The sequence below is a fragment of the Dreissena polymorpha genome, chromosome 4 (genome assembly GCF_020536995.1).
Source record: "Dreissena polymorpha isolate Duluth1 chromosome 4, UMN_Dpol_1.0, whole genome shotgun sequence".
NCBI lineage: Eukaryota > Metazoa > Mollusca > Bivalvia > Myida > Dreissenidae > Dreissena > Dreissena polymorpha.
The window spans coordinates 108,450,674-108,470,155 of NC_068358.1; the positions used below are offsets into that span (position 1 = coordinate 108,450,674).

The 19,482-nt window shown below is 34.3% G+C and overlaps 1 protein-coding gene across 2 annotated transcripts in view; it reads left to right on the forward strand.

Moving 5' to 3' along the window:
* Positions 1-6,874: 6,874 nt before the first annotated feature.
* LOC127880164 (46 kDa FK506-binding nuclear protein-like) overlaps positions 6,875-19,482 on the forward strand; it is a 31,225-nt gene continuing 18,617 nt past the window's right edge. The window contains exons 1-3 of one of the 2 annotated variants that reach the window (XM_052427396.1): positions 6,875-7,017; positions 17,611-17,703; positions 17,973-18,128. In XM_052427396.1, the coding sequence (XP_052283356.1) occupies positions 6,915-7,017; positions 17,611-17,703; positions 17,973-18,128 (352 nt within the window). In that variant the 5' untranslated portion in view covers positions 6,875-6,914. Of the gene's footprint in view, positions 7,018-7,716; positions 7,829-17,610; positions 17,704-17,972; positions 18,129-19,482 lie in introns of those variants that run through there. The other variant, XM_052427397.1, reaches the window with a different exon arrangement.

Consider the following 19,482-nt stretch of genomic DNA (forward strand, 5'->3'; position numbering starts at 1 on the left):
CTAACAATGTGACTTCTAGAGTGTTAACAAGGTTTTACAACACAAATACAAGGAACTATGCCCCGCCACATGGAGATCATGTGTTTTGACACACCATAACCATTTTCGGACACAGTCAAGCTATTATAAAACCAAATCTTCGCTCCAAGATTTAGAAAGATTGGACCTTAAATGTGACTTCTAGAGAGTTATCAGGTCAAGCCATATAAGAAAAACTGTCCCGCCCCATGTCTCCTTGTATTTCGATAGACACGAACCATATTCGAACTCAGCTCAGACATTCTTAGAACAAATGTGCTTACTAAGTTTTATATAGCTTCGACGATGAATGCGACTTCTAGAGTGTTAACAAAGTTTTACTACATCCATATATAGGTTAACTTTCCCGCCTCATGGCTGCCATGTATTTCAACCAATCGCTATCCATTTCTCGAGCCATTATCAAGGTAGCTGTAACACGGCATATGGCATTAATTTCCTGTTGGGACTCTCTTTTTGTTTCTTGTCATTTTCAAAATGACATATCAAATTAGAGTATAATGCTTGATTATGCAATCCGCGTTATTTGTAGAAAACTAATTTAAGAAAAGGCATGAAATTTGTTTCACTGCTAACTATTCAAAGTTAATAACAGTGGCTTTCATTAAATTAAGTATTGGTAAAAATATTCGATTTGCCATTTCCAAAAATGCAAGTTAAAATGTCCATTTAATGTCGCATAAATAATATTAAAGTATGCAATATACAATTTATTACAGGAGCGCCTCGTTTGTAAAATAAGTTGTTTGCAAGTTTGTATCCGTCGCTTTATTTCTTGACAAGTAGGTGAAACGGTGGAAACATATAACGTTATGAATTTGTATTAATTTAAAGAGGATTCGAAGACATTTTTTAATTCATACCATGCATTTGATATTGAGTTAATAATTGGCAAGCATTAAGCCACTCCCCCTTCAATTCAATGAGCATCGGACAAGTGTTCTAGGAAAAATGATGAAAATGTTCCGTTCTTTGATTGATAGTATTTGGTAAACGTTAGTTTATGACCCCGACATATAGATCTACAAGTTCATATCATAAGATATGCGTTACAAATGTGTGTAAACGAGTGTGCATTTGTGTCATAATGAATTAACATGTACTAAACACGCATTAGAACGCATTAAAAGAAATTTCGTTAACTTATTTAATAATAGAATAAGGCATCATAAGATGTTGTTTGTTTGTTTGTTGCTGTTGTTTAAATCGCATTTACTTGTCAATTAATTAACTCATGTATTGATTTAAAATATTATACATTAAAAATTGTGTTCTGAAGTTGAATTTATCGACAATTTTATTTGTATAAACTCAGCAGATACAATTAAATTAACCGAAACTAAATTAGGTGGTGCAAGATGCAAATGTTGTGCGGTTTCCCCCGTGGTCACATGCGTGCTGAATCAACGTGTTCGCATCTCAACATCAAGGTGGCGCTCAACAGCAGGCCCAACAGAGGCATCAACGATAACAGCTATGCAAATATATGAACTGTATTTGTGTCATACATACACCATTTACTTTTGGTATAACTTGCCAACACTGACCTTTATTCATGAATACATTACAATACAGTTACGACGAAATTATCAATCTCCTAAAGCGATTTATATCAGTTCTTGAGTACCTCACTTATAAGTGTGCTAGTATCTTATTGTGAACGCTATACGCAGCGATGTATGGGATCTAAACGTATACAGATTGTGAAACAGTCAGCTGAAATCGTGACTTGATATGTATCGCATCGTATCTCGATCGCAACTATTGATATGTTTACATCGTGAAGATTCGATTTGTTATGCTTAATGTATCGAGAGTTGAAAATCTGTGGGTTGAAGGGACCTTTTCAAGTTTTGGTTAATTGACAAAAATTATAAAAAAAAATTGTTTCAGATTCGCAAATTTTCGTTGTAGTTATGATACTTGTTAGAAAACAGTTATACTGAACATTCATCGTTCACTAAAATATTCTTTATATGCATATTTTGACGGTTTAAAAACCTGAAAATTATAAAGCGTTGCAACGCGAAACCAATTTAATAATTTTGAGAGTTCTGTTCGTGTCGTTATATTTTGTGAAATTACGAGGATTGCTTATATAAAGTATGCAATACAATCTTCATTGTAAGAGCACCGATTGCCGAGTAGTTTAAGCGGTAGACTTTTACTCTCCAGGGGTCAGTGGTTCGAGCCCAGTTGAGGGTTACTTTTTTCTTATTTTAATTGTATTCTTGATTTTACTCGAGCTTTTTTGGTCCATATATTGACGTGTATCAATATAAAGCATTTAATAACAAAATTCAGTAAATGACATAATCTAAAAAAGGCCCCTTTGAAATGTCCTGTGACGTAACGAACAATTTGGGGCATTATTGAATATGTATAATAATCGAAATATGTATAAACGCAATAATCTAAATTTTTTCATACTTTTTTCAAAAGGCAGTCACTTAATCAACATTTAATTGCCTCGGAGTATCAAACATCAATAAGTTTCGGAAACTTCGGGTTTGCATCATACTTGATGAATCCTTGTATATTTACGTATCATAAAGATCGTCAAACATCGGATAATTCCGTATGAAGTCGTTGTGTCCGTTGCATGCATCATTTTTGCGTTGCAGACACGTGACTTTACACACGGCCAAGCAGAATTGCACACGTTACAATCAACTTCTGTGTTTTGTTAGTAAAATGTGACTCTCATGCGCGCAGCCGAACATAGAAGGCACGTTATTGCTTGCTGTCGCGGGAGGGGCCCGTTGCGGGTCTTCGCTTCTATCTTGTATTTCACAATCACTGGAAAACGTTGTTAAGTTTAAATAACGAGATATAAACGCACATAAATTTTAAATGGACATTGTTCACGTTTAATTTTTGCGTTTTCCATCATCTACGTTGCACATAATAAAATGGTTGCCGTGCAAGAAGCGAACCGAGAAGAAAAAAAATCCACTATACGGACATCACGAGCAAACAGACCAAACAGAACGCGACATGAATTCAGGTCAGTTTTTTAAAAACAATGTGGCAAACTGGGAGGGATTTCAAAATTTATTAAGTTAGAAATAGAAAGTATAAGGCGTCATGACAACGAAATTTTTAAGAATTGTTTTAAAGAATTTTACTTTGTTGTGTGTTTTAAGTATAATAATAATAATAAATTATGGACGGAGAAATATTGCAAGTATCAAAATCAATACAATTTTACATTAATCGTTAAATATTTCTTAAATATCGGTGAATTGAGAATAAAATAAATGAGAAAGTATTTGAGTTTTACATTATTTTATGAGTTATAGAAATAATGAAATTAGAGGCAAACAAACAATATCGAGGAATTAAACAAATATATATATAATGTTTGTATTATTAGAATATAGAATTATGTACGGACGCATTTTTTCTGCATACAATAAATAAAATTTAAATTGTTGGTATTTTTGTAAATTTTCATTAAATTATGACGAAAGAAGAATATAAGAAGAATGTTACTTAAGTTTTGACATTGTTATAATAAAGATATTAGAGGAGTACACAAAATTAAAGATTTATTAAGAATTTTATTATTTTATTTTATAATATAGGAAGTAAGAAGGTAGAAATAAAATTTTGAAAGTATCCGAATTTTACGTCATTTTATGTACGATATAAACTAGGGACCTGCACATAAATGAGAGTTTAGTTACGTACACGACAATCAGTATACTTGACTAATTTTATATGGGTCCATGCATTTATATTAGGAATGTAAACACATAGATAAGGACAGTAATGCTAATTGCGAATATGAATAAGGCAGACACACACACACAAATATGTAAATATGTATATGCATTATCATCATCATTGTGTTTGTTGCAAATGTATGTAAGGTATCGGAAATAATGAATGTCTTGCGTAATTTTAATTAAGAATTTAATGTATTCTTTCACGGATACTGTACAGTTAAAATATACTGATATATGCGCATACAATTTTTGTTATAGAATAAACTCTTTAGTTTACTAAGATGTTTATTAGAGCATACCATTTACGCATGGTGGAAGGATGCAATTTGCATTACATTTATGGGATTGTTTCATTTAGAGAACAATACCTTATTTTGATATTTGCCGATAACGGTTCTGATTTTATGAATGCATATCTATATAAAAGTCTGCCTTGCCATATTTGCGCATTTTCACGAATACCTATGTTGCACACGTCAAATCTGTAAATAAATCTATGACTAACGGCAAACGTTAGCGATAAAGATGAAGTTTATGAAATCACGATATGAACAGGTACGTCTTTCTTTGTACAATTTCATAGGGCAATATACAGTATAGTAGCGAATACCTGGCTTGAATTTCCTGGTTGCACAAACGTAAAATGTCAAAATATCAAGCTGTTACTAATTTTTTAGAAAGTGTTTAGATATTAATTGATGTACTAAAGGTTGTATTTACTAAGACGTTCTTGTAAGTTGTAATGTCGATATTTAAGAATAACAAAAGGTGATATTTATAAATGTTTGCCATAATTTTGGAAAATACCGATGCATGTATCAACACAACGAACATGAAAGATCACGATTTCAATACTACGCCAAGGAATATCGAGATCGCGAAACAACGCCTTTCACCACGAATTGAAGATCATCCTACGCGATTAGCATGGGGACTTCACTATGTTCTACTTTCAATGTGAACACATGTGTTTTGTTGCTAAATGAAGACCCAACGCCAGAAGATTTCGAAGGACAACAAGTGACGCAAAATGGACAAAATACGTATGATGTTAAACACTATAGATTGGATGCATGTAGTTCATCTATATGACGTGCGTGAATAGCGCATCCAAAGTCAACTATACTTCGGCAAACTAAGACATCAAAGGAAAAAAACTGCTATAGTTAATACCTTGTATGCATTATGACCAACAGAAGATCTTGATGTCCAGAGAGAAATGATGACGCTGGAACCAACAACAAAAATACGATGATTGGAACAGAAACGACAATCGACGACGCAATATAAACATCGGAAAGCAGATCTGAATCACCAAACGCATGCGAATCGCAACGGACGAGTTGACAATCGGCTTATCTTCTTGACGGCGGCAATGACTTTAAATAAATATCGTATTCTCCGCGATTGACAACTTCAATACTACATGGACGACATCAGATGTACTGATGGACAACGGTCAACATGTGATGTGCTCCACCCCGTCTCCATAACAATAACTAATGTTATTTATTTCAGCAGAGACGCTTGTCAACAAATCGTATTGTTATCCGCATATTTTCCATCATAGGTGTGTTTAAAAGAATGATGTTTTCATGTACTTAGTAATTCAATAGTTAAAATTTAAAACATTTATTCAAATCATTTAATATTACAAAAATCAAATTAAGAAGGAAGGTTGTGTGACGTAACGAACAATTTGGGGCATTATTGAATGAATATAATAATCTAAATTTGTATCAACGCAATAAACCAATGTTCATACATTTTTCCAAAGGCAGTAACAAGATCAACATTTTCTGCCTCGGCGTTTTAAACGTCAATAAGTTTCGGACAGTTCGGCTTTGATTCATACTTGATGAATCCTTTTTAATAACAACATAACACGGATTATCATGAATGTAGCCGGGTTGTGTATTCATAACACAAGTGGATTGATTGTACATGTTATTTATTATAAATATGTAGATAATGATGTAAATGATGGCCTGAAATTAACAAAAACAATTATGAATAACAAATTCAAATTACAATTTTAAATTACATATTGCATTAAAATACACAATTATCAGGCAAATACATTTGTATTAAAGTAAACAATACACTACAATGCATTTATATGAACAATAAAAGTACACTCACCAGCGACCAGAAGATTAAGCCTTAAAATAAATAGGTACTGGCAAATGGAAAATGCAAATTTGAAATTGCATCTATCTCTTACGAGACTTTATGTAAGAATGGCAATATACTAGTGTATAAAACCAGTGAAATTCTATAGCTGAAAACATTTCACATAGAAACATGCAGTGTTAGGAACTTTATTCACTCACCAATGAGCACCCACACTGATACTCTCTCACAGTCTTGATTGGGTTAGTATTATTAAAGGATTAGTTTCAGAGTGAATACCCTGTTATATGAAAATAGATTTGAAAAGTAAACGTCATTCATCCCATATTACAACTTTAGAATGACTAAAAGTCTGTATATTTATTTATTGAAATTGATAGCGCAACCTGGTGCTAACCGCATTATGTACCGGGGTTGACCCAAACACTTCAATACTTTATATGATTTTACCATATGCCAAATGTTAGACACAAACAAATGTACTAAACACGATAAAACAAACATACTCGGATGAATAAATCAGTGGTCACCGCGTTATAACGGTTAATGCAGTAGTAGTAGTAGTAGTAGTAGTAGAAGTAGTAGTAGTAGTAGTAGTAGTAGTAGTAGTAGTGGTAGTGGTAGTAGAAGTAGTTGTAGAAGTAGTAGTAGTAGTAGTAGTAGTAGTAGTAGTAGTAGTAGTAGTAGTAGTAGTAGAATAATAATAAGAAGAAGAACACTTTGTGAAGACCCCTTTATAATTGGCTAAAAATATAATAAGTTAAACTGGTTTATTTTAAATTGATATGTTGAAAAGTCTCATAAGTTGTTGAAAATATGTGAATAAATTTGATAAGGGACAGAACAGAAGAGAACATAATTTTATTACAGAATACCGTAACGGAGAGAGTGCTTTTTTTTTCAACGGAGAGGGTAATGAATGGCTTTGCGACCAACATCCGCGCAGAGATTTGACTGGAACCAGCATAGCTGGATCAAATTGCGTGTGCGAGGAAAGAACGACAACTCTGCATGGAGCTTGCGTTACGACATCGAAATTGCGGAAAACACCTAGAACGATCTGCGGCTCCACATGCGATGGTTCATTTGAAAGAAGTCAGCAACATGTTTTGGGGTTAGTTGTTACTATATAAAGCATTATGTGAAAACTATCAACATATATAAACTACGTATACTATTTTGATTGAATTATGTGTAGAACATTTGACTAATTCGCCGAATTTATCATTATATCGGTTTGTCATAACAATTCGTGTTTCCACCTTAAAAGGATCTTTTCACGCTTTGGTAAATTGACAAAATTGAAAAAAGTTGTTTCAGATTCGCAAATTTTCGTTTTAGTTTAGTCAATATAAATTGCCGCCTTAGAGTCTTTTGATGATTTTTGCTTTGGCAGACTCTTGGCGTCAATAGTCCACTCTATCTTTTTAATAGCGAGAGTTCCGACACGAATTTCGGTCGCATCACTCCTGAATTTAAATACACACATATTTGTGACTATTATGAAAGAACGTTGCCTAAATAGTATTTATTGAGCAAAATATATCGAAATTTACCTGTTAATAAACTTTATTTCGAGTTTGTTTCATCCAATATAAATCCTTGTATAGTAAAGGTTCATGTTATCTACCTTGGTGGAGGTTAAATTCAACTATGTTTGTAACTGAGTTTGAACAAAAAAGTGTGCAATATGCACAAAACAGTAAGAAGTGAAATTTGAAATAATTATCATAAGAAGAAGAAGAAGCAAAAGAATAATTATAACTATTATAACTCAAAATATTAGAATCAACAGTAACGAAATACCCCAAAAGTAAAAGGTACGAAATAGCTATGGTACGAAATAGGAACAACAACAACAATGCCAAAATGGTTGCCTTTGAGAAAATGATCGTTCAATGTCTATGATTTCGAATGAAATTCAGGTAATTTTTGTGATCTTAGTTCATATTTGTCAAACAACGGGTAGATTTTAGATATATACACTTGTTAATACTGTAATTCCCACAATAGTATTGTATTTATTTTTCGTTATGGTTTTTACAGACTGGAGTTTCAGCGTTCAGATTTATTCTGAACGCGAATTATTTCAGCTAGTTTTAGTTATGATATTTGTGAGGAAACAGTAATACTGAACATTTACCATGGTCTAATATAGCCATTATATGCATCTTTTGACGATTTTAAAACCTAAAAATTATAAAGCGTTGCAACGCGAAACGATTGAATAATTTGGAGAGTTCTGTTTTTGTCGTTAAATTTTGTGAAACTACAAAGATTGCTTATATAAGGTATAAAATACTTCACATGTATGTACTCGGCGGAATAGCTCAGTAGGCTAGAGCGTTTTTACTTCAGTACTCTGGCAGGACTCCAGGGGTCACTGGTTCGTAACCTGGTCCGGGCAATGTTCTTTTCCTTTTTTTAATTTTATTCTTGATTTTTTACTGGAGCTTTTACGATCCAATGTTTACATTTATCTATATAAAGCATTTAATGAATAAGTTAAAAAATGCCAAAATCTGTGAAAAGGCCCCTTTAAGGTTCATGTAGAGGCTTCATTTTGAAAAATGTGGGACCCCTAGCATTGAACTCAAATTTGACTAATGGAAGAGTGCCACATTGAAAATGTATACATATATGCTTTAAAGGATGTTTTTCCTTCAAACTGCTACCAATTTTGTACATCAACGTATCATAACATCCACAAAATCAATCAAAATACAAAGCGATTTTAACACTAAAATAAACATTATTTTCAAAAATCTGAATCATGTTTATTCCACGTATTTCGGCGGAAAATTATATAACTAGTGAATAATATCGACATTGACGAGGGCAAGTTACGCTTAAATAGTAAAAAAAGTTTACATATCTAGAAATATCAAAACTCGAACACATGTCATTTCATCACCATGGGGGAGGCCATTTTTAAATCAATAAAATAGAAAGAAACATGCTAAAAACTCACTCATCGCCTAATTGACATTCCAAACGGTTGACGATGACAAATGCATTGGATTGTAATCTTTCTGTTGATGTTTGCAAACTGCACGATCAGACCTCATAAACACTCAAAAGAATAACTATGTAAGAAGCATTTCACCAATGTTTACAATCGTTGTCGAATCACACGACATATATTATTGCGCATAAAAGAGTACGCTTACAGACTGATAGAAAGATCGATACGTAACTCTGTTCAATACATCACAGTATACTATTCTATAGATAATATATAATAATACATCGCTTTAACAATCTAAAAGTAGAAATAATTCTTTTAAACGGAGTTTTTAATAACGAAAGTGAAAACAACGGAAGTTGAATGGATAGTCTGTGAGATGCACTTCGGCTCCAGAAAAACAATACAAATAAACTAAAAAAGATGTGTGGGGGACAATTTTCAGCTGGATAATATTTGTTATAAGGTAAGTGATGATATCTCTACGTGGTCATTTCTATTATTTAGTGCGATCTCTTGCTGATTAATGTTAAAAGTTGTTTTACTAGTTGCCACCCAACTGTCAAAATAAGTATTGTGTTTTCTCAGGTATGTGTATACACATACCCGTTTTTCTCACCACTGCACGTGGTTTCGACCGATTTGTTTTGCACGTTTTTCTACGGATCACAGCGATGGCCACGCTTTCAAAATGGGTAGAAGGAATAGAAATATAAAATCAATCGTTTGCCAATTTCTTTTTATTCCTTTACAATTTTAAATGTCGTCTGCAATCTATTTCAATTTGAGATGGTTTAAAATTTGCAATTTGGTTGAGAGGTAAATAACACAATTGTTAAGCCTTTGAAATAGAATTGTGACTCTTATTATCCACCATACCTGGATTTTTAAAAAGTAGTTACGTTTTAGTTATTTTTAGAACTTTGTTTAGGATATTTATCCAAAAAAGGCAGTTGAATAAAAACTCATTTGTTGTTTTATGACAATAATTTTCTGTGAAATGTTGCTAACTTGACCTTGTATATGTATATAGCTTTGTATTTATTCCACTTAAGGTAGTGCATATCCTTCCTAACTTTAGATTGAGATTTTGTAAATTAGTGTAAAAATATATTGGTTTTAAACCAAAATATGAATAAAGCACACAAATATTGACTGTCAAAAATGTGTTTATGTTATTCTATCCGTCTTTAGCTTTAAAAGTGATATATAGTTTGACCATATTGTACCACATTCAATGAAGAAAAACCAAAGCGAAGTTTTAATGAATTTTATCCCCCCCATGAACCTTAAAGTTACAGACAATATTCAATGAAGTTACAGACAATATTCAATAAAGTTACAGACAATATTCAATAAAGTTACAGACAATATTCAATAAAGTTTCTTTTTAGCTCATCTATTTTTTGAAAAAAAATTATGAGCTATTGTCATCACCTTGGCGTCGGCGTTGGCGTTGGCGTCGGCGTCCGGTTAAGTTTTGCGTTTAGGTCCACTTTTCTCAGAAAGTATCAATGCTATTGCATTCAAACTTGGTACACTTACTTACTATCATGAGGGGACTAGGCAGGCAAAGTTAGATAACTCTGGCGTGCATTTTGACAGAATTATGTGCCCTTTTTATACTTAAAAAATGGAAAATTTTGGTTAAGTTTTGCGTTTAGTTCCACTTTTCTCAGTAAGTATCAATGCTATTGCATTCAAACTTGGTACACTTACTTACTATCATGAGGGGACTGGGCAGGCAAAGTTAGATAACTCTGGCATGCATTTTGACAGAATTATGTGCCCTTTTTATACTTAGAAAATTGACAATTTTGGTTAAGTTTTGTGTTTAGGTCCATTTTATTAGCTCATCTATTTTTTGAAAAAAAATTATGAGCTATTGTCATCACCTTGGCGTCGGCGTCGGCGTTGGCGTCGGCGTCCGGTTAAGTTTTGCGTTTAGGTCCACTTTTCTCAGAAAGTATCAATGCTATTGCATTCAAACTTGGTACACTTACTTACTATCATGAGGGGACTAGGCAGGCAAAGTTAGATAACTCTGGCGTGCATTTTGACAGAATTATGTGCCCTTTTTATACTTAAAAAATTGAAAATTTTGGTTAAGTTTTGCGTTTAGTTCCACTTTTCTCAGTAAGTATCAATGCTATTGCATTCAAACTTGGTACACTTACTTACTATCATGAGGGGACTGGGCAGGCAAAGTTAGATAACTCTGGCATGCATTTTGACAGAATTATGTGCCCTTTTTATACTTAGAAAATTGACAATTTTGGTTAAGTTTTGTGTTTAGGTCCATTTTATTCCTTAAGCATCAAAGCTATTGCTTTCATACTTGCAACACTTACTAACTATCATAAGGGGACTGTGCAGGCAAAGTAATGTAACTCTGACTGGCATTTTGACAGAATTATGTGCCCTTTTTATACTTAGAAAATTGAAAATTTGATTAAGTTTTGTGTTTAGGTCCACTTTATTCCTACAGTATCAAAGCTATTGCTTTCATACTTGCAAGATTTATGAACTATCATAAGGGGACGGTGCAGGCAAAGTTATGTAACTCTGACTGGCATTTGGACGGAATTATGGGCCCTTTATACTTAGAAAATTGAAAATTTGGTTAAGATTTATGTTTTGGTCACTTTACCCCTAAAGTATCATAGATATTGCTTTCATACTTGGAACACTCACAAACTATCATAAGGGTACAGTAAAAGGACAAGTTGCATAACTCTGGTTGTCATTGTTACGGAATTATGGCCCTTTTTTGACTTAGTAACTTTTAATATATGGTTAAATTTTGTGTTTCGATCCACTCGAAGTATCAAGGCTATTGCTTTCAAGCTTCAAATACTTACATGCTATCATGAGGTTACTGTACCTGGCAACTTGAATTTTACTTTGACCTTTGAATGACCTTGACTCTCAAGGTCAAATTATTAAATTTTGCTAAAATTGCCATAACTTCTTTATTTATGATTAGATTTGATTGATACTTTGATGAAACTACTCTTACCTGACATACCACAATAGACTTCACCCAAACCATCCCCCGTGCCCTCCCCCCCCTCCCCCCCTCCCCCCCCCCTATTTTTTTTTTTTTTTTTTTTTTTTATAAGATCATCTCACAAATGACCACCACACCCTCACACTATACCCCCACCCCACCCCCCCACCCCACCCCCCCCCCCCCCCCCAAATTTTTTTTTTGATTTTTTTTTTTTTTTTTTTTTTTTTTTAAGATCATCTCACAAATTATCACCACACCCTCACACTATACCCCCCCCCCCCGATTTTTTTATTATTTTTTTTTTTTTTTCGCTTTTTTGGAAGATAATGTAATAAATGTCCACAACCCCACACTATACACCCCTCTTCACTCCACTCCTCCCTCCTTTGTGATTGAAAATGAGAGTCCCTTCACCTTTAAAAAGAAAATAGATGAGCGGTCTGCACCCGCAAGGCGGTGCTCTTGTTCCTTAAGCATCAAAGCTATTGCTTTCATACTTGCAACACTTACTAACTATCATAAGGGGACTGTGCAGGCAAAGTAATGTAACTCTGACTGGCATTTTGACAGAATTATGTGCCCTTTTTATACTTAGAAAATCGAAAATATGATTAAGTTTTGTGTTTAGGTCCACTTTATTCCTACAGTATCAAAGCTATTGCTTTCATACTTGCAAGATTTATGAACTATCATAAGGGGACGGTGCAGGCAAAGTTATGTAACTCTGACTGGCATTTGGACGGAATTATGGGCCCTTTATACTTAGAAAATTGAAAATTTGGTTAAGATTTATGTTTTGGTCACTTTACCCCTAAAGTATCATAGATACTGCTTTCATACTTGGAACACTCACAAACTATCATAAGGGTACAGTAAAAGGACAAGTTGCATAACTCTGGTTGTCATTGTTACGGAATTATGGCCCTTTTTTGACTTAGTAACTTTTAATATATGGTTAAATTTTGTGTTTCGATCCACTCGAAGTATCAAGGCTATTGCTTTCAAACTTCAAATACGTACATGCTATCATGAGGTTACTGTACCTGGCAACTTGAATTTTACTTTGACCTTTGAATGACCTTGACTCTCAAGGTCAAATTATTAAATTTTGCTAAAATTGCCATAACTTCTTTATTTATGATTAGATTTGATTGATACTTTGATGAAACTACTCTTACCTGACATACCACTATAGACTTCACCCAAACCATCCCCCGTGCCCTCCCCCCCCCTCCCCCCCCCTCCCCCCCCTCCCCCCCCCCCCCAATTTTTTTTAATTTTTTTTTTTTTTTTTTTTTTTTTAAGATCATCTCACAAATGACCACCACACCCTCACACTATACCCCCACCCCCCCCCCCCCCCCGATTTTTTTTTTTTTTTTTTTTTTTTTTTTTTTCGCTTTTTTGGAAGATAATGTAATAAATGTCCACAACCCCACACTATACACCCCTCTTCACTCCACTCCTCCCTCCTTTGTGATTGAAAATGAGAGTCCCTTCACCTTTAAAAAGAAAATAGATGAGCGGTCTGCACCCGCAAGGCGGTGCTCTTGTTTAAAGAATCCAGGCGGCACTCACAGACAGCAGCATCATAAATTTGCCCCCCCCCCCCCCCCCCTCCCCGGAACCCTTACCCCCCCCCCCCCCCCCACGAGCTTACCCCTGGGGTTCCAGATTGTAAAATGTACACCTATTGTGTGTGGTTTGACTTTTCAACAACAAATATTGACAAAAATTCATAGTTTGAAAAAATAACCCTCTTATAGGTATTATATATACACAAGGTATGAAACGCACTATATGCCTATTGCTGAAAGATTGTGGAACACTGGACGTGACCTTTTTTATCGAAAACACACATGTTCCCATGCAGTTGCCGACAAAATGCAACTGGATTCGTTAAAAGACAGTAAATGCAACTAGATTACACTACTAACCGATCTCCTGCTTGGCTAATAACTTTAATATTCAATTAAATTTGACTTTCTCGCTATATGTCACTCGGTGTTTCATCTACACATGCACACCATTTTAATTTTATAACGCGTCATCTGGTTGGTTGTTCTCATTGTGTTGGCCAATTATATGGCGTTTTATAACCGAGCATTCGATCGACAAAATATAACAGCAAAACACAGACATGTAGCGACAAAGTCGAATTAAATTAAATATTAAAATTATTAGCCAAGCAGGAGATCGGTTAGTTGGTAATTAGAAAGATATTTTTGGCATATATTCATATATATCACAAATGCACAAATTAAAACAATTGTTCTGCATATCAGATCAGTGCGCATCACTAAACAGACGTTGTTCGTTACCAATTGAAGAAAGATATGAATAAACTTCAAAAACACATTAAATTTACTTGAATGGCAGCCCACGACCGTTAATCTTTGCATGAAACCTAACAACACAACAATGTTTCAATACACTATTCTTGTTGACATTTTTGTGTTGAAATTTGGAAAAGTGTAAGTATTTAACATTGTTATCAACTTAGGCTACAATAGTTCTGGCTGCCATAACTTTGCCACCCAAAGATGCAAAATGTCACTATCACCGAGGATGGAGTACGGAAACTCCTTAAAGGTTTAAACCCCAGCAAAAGCCTCAGGACCCGACCAGATCTCCCCAAGGTTACTAAAGAAACTCCACCATGAAATAGCCCCTGTCCTGACCCATAACTATCAAATTTCTTTGAAATCAGGTATTGTCCCAAATGACTGGAAGCACGCAGTCATTGCTCCAGTGTTCAAAAAAGGCCCTAAATGCAACCCCAGTAAATATAGACCCATCTCACTAACCTGTATTGCCTCTAAGCTTATGGAGCATATACTTGTCTCCAATATCATGTCTTTTTATGATGAACATAATATTTTAAGTCGATTTCAACACGGGTTCAGATCAAAACATAGCTGTGAAACCCAGCTCATTAGTTTTTCTGAGGAAGTCTATGACAACCTAGAACAAGGTCAACAAACTGATATTATAGTCATGGACTTCAGCAAAGCCTTTGAAAAAGTCGACCATCACAAACTCCTCATGAAACTTCATAGACTAGGGATACACCCCGAGACCATTTGTTGGATAAGGTCATTCCTATACGGTCGCACCCAGCAGGTTGCCGTCGAGGGCCATAACTCTGACAACCTTCCAGTCCTATCTGGCGTCCCCCAAGGCTCGGTCCTCGGACCTTGCCTGTTTCTCTTATACATTAATGACCTCCCTGACAGTGTTAAGAGCAAGGTTAGGCTTTTCGCAGATGATACTATTGTTTATTTAACAGTTATAACTACCCAAGATGCACAAACCCTCCAAAATGATCTCTTAAATCTTGAAAACTGGGAATCCGATTGGTCAATGGAATTCAACCCCGACAAATGTGAAATCCTGAGAATCAGCCGCAAAAAACATCCTTTCCTTTTTCCCTACAAACTCCATGGTATAGAACTAAAAGCAACAGAGACTGCAAAATACCTAGGTGTCACCATAAGTAAAGAGCTGTCTTGGACCAATCACATAAACAACATAACATCAAAGGCCAGTAATTCACTCAGATTCATTAAAAGAAATATCAAAACTTCAAATAAAAAGGTTAAAGAGACTGCCTACAAAACGTATGTTAGGCCCCAGTTAGAATACTGTTCAACTGTTTGGCATCCTTGGCAAAAATATCTCATATTCGAAATTGAACAAGTCCAAAGATCAGCTGCCAGGTTTGTTTGTAATGACTACAACTATACCAGTAGTGTTACCCAAATGCTAAATGATCTCAAATGGCAAACCCTAGAACAGCGTCGTAACATCAGTAATGTCACATTATTATACAAAATCCAAAATAATCTTGCGTGTGTTGACCATCACCACCTGACACCCACCAGAAACCTGAAATACCTGGTACCATACTCAAGGACACAGTATCACTCGAATTCATTTTTCCCACGTAGTATTCGTCTGTGGAATGGCCTGCCTGTGTCCTTACAAGCTAGTCCCAGTTTAGACATCTTTACTGGGCAGCTGCATCCTTTTTCACCAGTTCTAGACTATTGTGTTTTTAACTTTTTATCTTAGTCTTGTAGTTTCTTTTATCTTTTTATCTGTACCTAGTAAATTGCACTTAACATATCTTTAACAGCTATTTTCTGACAACGCGCCTGCTTCTGATAATTGTTCAACGATTGTATAGCAGTACCATGTAGATGTAGATGTAAATGTCGCTTTTTATGATTTTTTGACTGGCCCGACTGAAGAATTAATGGCCAACCCCATTTGGTAAGTCAACCAGAAATTCCAGAAAAGTTGACAGCAAAGACCGGTCCAAAACAGCTTTTAAATGCAGTTATTGGCCCAAATCAACCACTTGATCAGAAAGATTGACATCTTTCACATTTAACTGATATATTCTTTCACAAAATACTATCTTAAACTTTTGAAATTATTCTTTTCTGCTCTAACATATTGAGAAAAACCGCGATGCGACAAACATTCTTGAAATGAAAATCTCCCGAGATTTCATGGTCATATGACATTATTACTTTTTTTAGTAACATGCCATGTGCTCAAGTGTTTTTCCGGTATTTTAAATTATTCTGGCTTGGTTTGTAAACAAATTGTAGTGTAAATACAAACTCAAAGTAAAAAATATTAAAAACTACCTGATTCAAGCTGAGATCAGTCTATACTGTAATCCTTCAGATGTAAGTTGTTAATCACAAATAGAAGGTTACAAAAACGAAAGTAATGTTTACAATTTCAGCAAAAAATGTCAAAAATTCGAAAGAATCTTAATGAAAACTGGTCACATGACAAAGCAACAATGGCGTCAAAGTTGTGAATTTCAGACTGGTGATAGTTATTTTCATCTTTTGTAAGGTGAATTTTAAACATTTGAACCTTAAAATATTCCACGATGCAGTAATTTATATTCATTCACCAATATGAATAGAAATGTATCCAAGAAAATAAGCTTTCTTTTATTTATAGCGTGACATAAATATGTTACGACTCTGGTTGACTTTCGATACAGGGTTCGCTTCAGCCTACAGGTCTGTCAATACTATTTACACTGCACGCTGAAGTTTCTTTAGCTAATGCTACATAAAAAATCACAATGTGCAAAAGATTGGTGTACTGTGACTCAACCTATAGCAACACTTTAAGTTGTCAACATTGCGAACAGTTTTTCAATGTGATGCATAGAGCATATGAAAGAATAACAAAGTAAACAAAAATAAATTATTTTTTGCTTTAATGGTACCATGTGCATGAGCTTGAGCTTCAGACAGGTAAGTGTTTGCAGTATCAGTGTTCCTTAGCCCTTGCAGTGGTGATCAAATTTTGCACCTTAGGACAATAGACAGCGCATTTCAACTCACAGCAACCCTTTAGGTTATACAGCTGAGCGTTGAATTATTGAAACTAGTTAACGGTTCATGAAAATGAGTTTGTTTTTGCATTGGAAAAAGCCAAGTATTCCAAATTCAAAATACGCTATTGATTATCTTCATAATCATCTGTGAGATAGATCTGGTGTCTATTTCAACAATCACAAGACAGAGACTTTCTCCGGAACCTTCGCAAGATAGATCGAATCATATAATAAATATCATTACATTGAAAGAGTGAATTTTAACTTTCCCCTTTTCCTAAACAACGACGTGTTTTTCCCCTTTGGATGGGCCTTGACACCATTCCCCTATAGGTGAAAAAAAACACTGTATTTTCAGCTCTGGTCTTAGAGAGTGGGCAGAGGTACAGCCAGACTGTGGAGAAAGGCTTCCACATCAGTATGGCAGTCATTGAAATGCCTGCAGACGCTGGTAATGTGTTCAACTACTAAACAAATCAATCACTTATAAAGAACTCCATTAAAAAGCTGTTTACAATTGTTTTTGCATGATAAAGTAAATAAATTATGGGGGGGGGGGGGAAGGAAACAAACAAGTGCTTTAAAGTTGTTAAAATTAGATTGTTCTAATGTAATAAATAAAATAAAAAACATTTTGAACATTATTCATTTATTAATGCATTAAGCTTCTTCTTTCAAGTACAATGCAAGAAATAACAAGCAAATCTTCATCCAATTTAGATAGCCACAAGAAGTCTACCCTGGTGTCTGTGATGGGTGCCACTGACAAGGGCGAGTTCTTGTTGTGCTACCTCAACCACAGCTCAGTGTTCCAGCAGGCCCTAGATCTCAACTTCAACGAGGGAGAAAATGTCACATTCTACATTAATGGGCAAGGTAGCAACAGTTTTCTGAATATCTTCATTTAAAATGTGCATTTATCAGTACATAATGTATAGGATACTGGTATTTTTGCTTTCTTTCAAAAGTTTAAGAGATAAGTTTGTTTACTTTTTGGTTTCTTTTGCAATATTATTTCATGCATACTTTTATTCTAAACCTTAAGCACAACTTTCAATTATTGTTCTCATGAATATATCATGGTCTCAATATTTCTTATCAAATTAGGTTTTCAGATTAAACCCTGAAAAAAACTTCTTTAAAGAATATTCTTAAAAATGTAATGTTTTTTAATAAGTTCCATTGCTAGTCTTGTATGGGATTTAACTCTATAAATAAACAATTAGTTTTATAGAACAGTTTGTTAATTGTATGATTGTCATTATGGCATATATATCTTCAAACTCTAAAGTATGTCTTCTGTCTCTAAGTCTCTTCTTTATTCTTAACCTTTTTCCCCATTAGAAGCAAAGTGAAAATGGCTTTTGCAACCAGCATAAAACCAGAACAGCCTGCGAGTAACTCGCAGTCAGGTTTTATGCTGTTTGCTGTGGGAACTGAAACCTTTAAAACTTTAATCTAGACAAAGAAAGGCCTTAAATTAAGTTAAACTTTCTTAGGGACTACAAATGCGTCAAAATATGTATCTAAGTGATAAAGGTTAAATATGTATCTTAGTGATAAAGGGTTAAATACGTATCTAAGTGGTAAAGGGTTTAATATGTATCTAAGTGGTAAAGGGTTAAATACGTATCTGAGTGGGAAAGAGTTCAATACGTATCAAAGTGGTAAAGGGTTAAATACGTATCTAAATGAGAAAGGGTTAAATATGTATCTAAGTGTTAAAGGGTTAAAAATGTATCTTAGTGGTAAAGGGTTAAATACGTATCTTAGTGGTAAAGGGTTAAATACGTATCTAAGTGGTGAAGGGTTAAATATGTATCTAAATGAGAAAGGGTTAAATATGTATCTAAATGAGAAAGGGTTAAATACGTATCTAAGTGGTGAAGGGTTAAATATGTATCTAAATGAGAAAGGGTTAAATATGTATCTAAATGAGAAAGGGTTAAATACGTATCTAAATGAGAAAGGGTTAAATATGTATCTTAGTGGTAAAGGGTTAAATACGTATGTAAGTGGTGAAGGGTTAAATACGTATCTAAATGAGAAAGGGTTAAATATGTATCTAAGTGTTAAAGGGTTAAAAATGTATCTTAGTGTTAAAGGGTTAAAAATGTATCTTAGTGTTAAAGGGTTAAAAATGTATCTTAGTGGTGAAGGGTTAAATACGTATCTAAGTGGTAAAGGGTTAAATACATATCTAAGTGGTAAAGGATTAAATATGTATCTT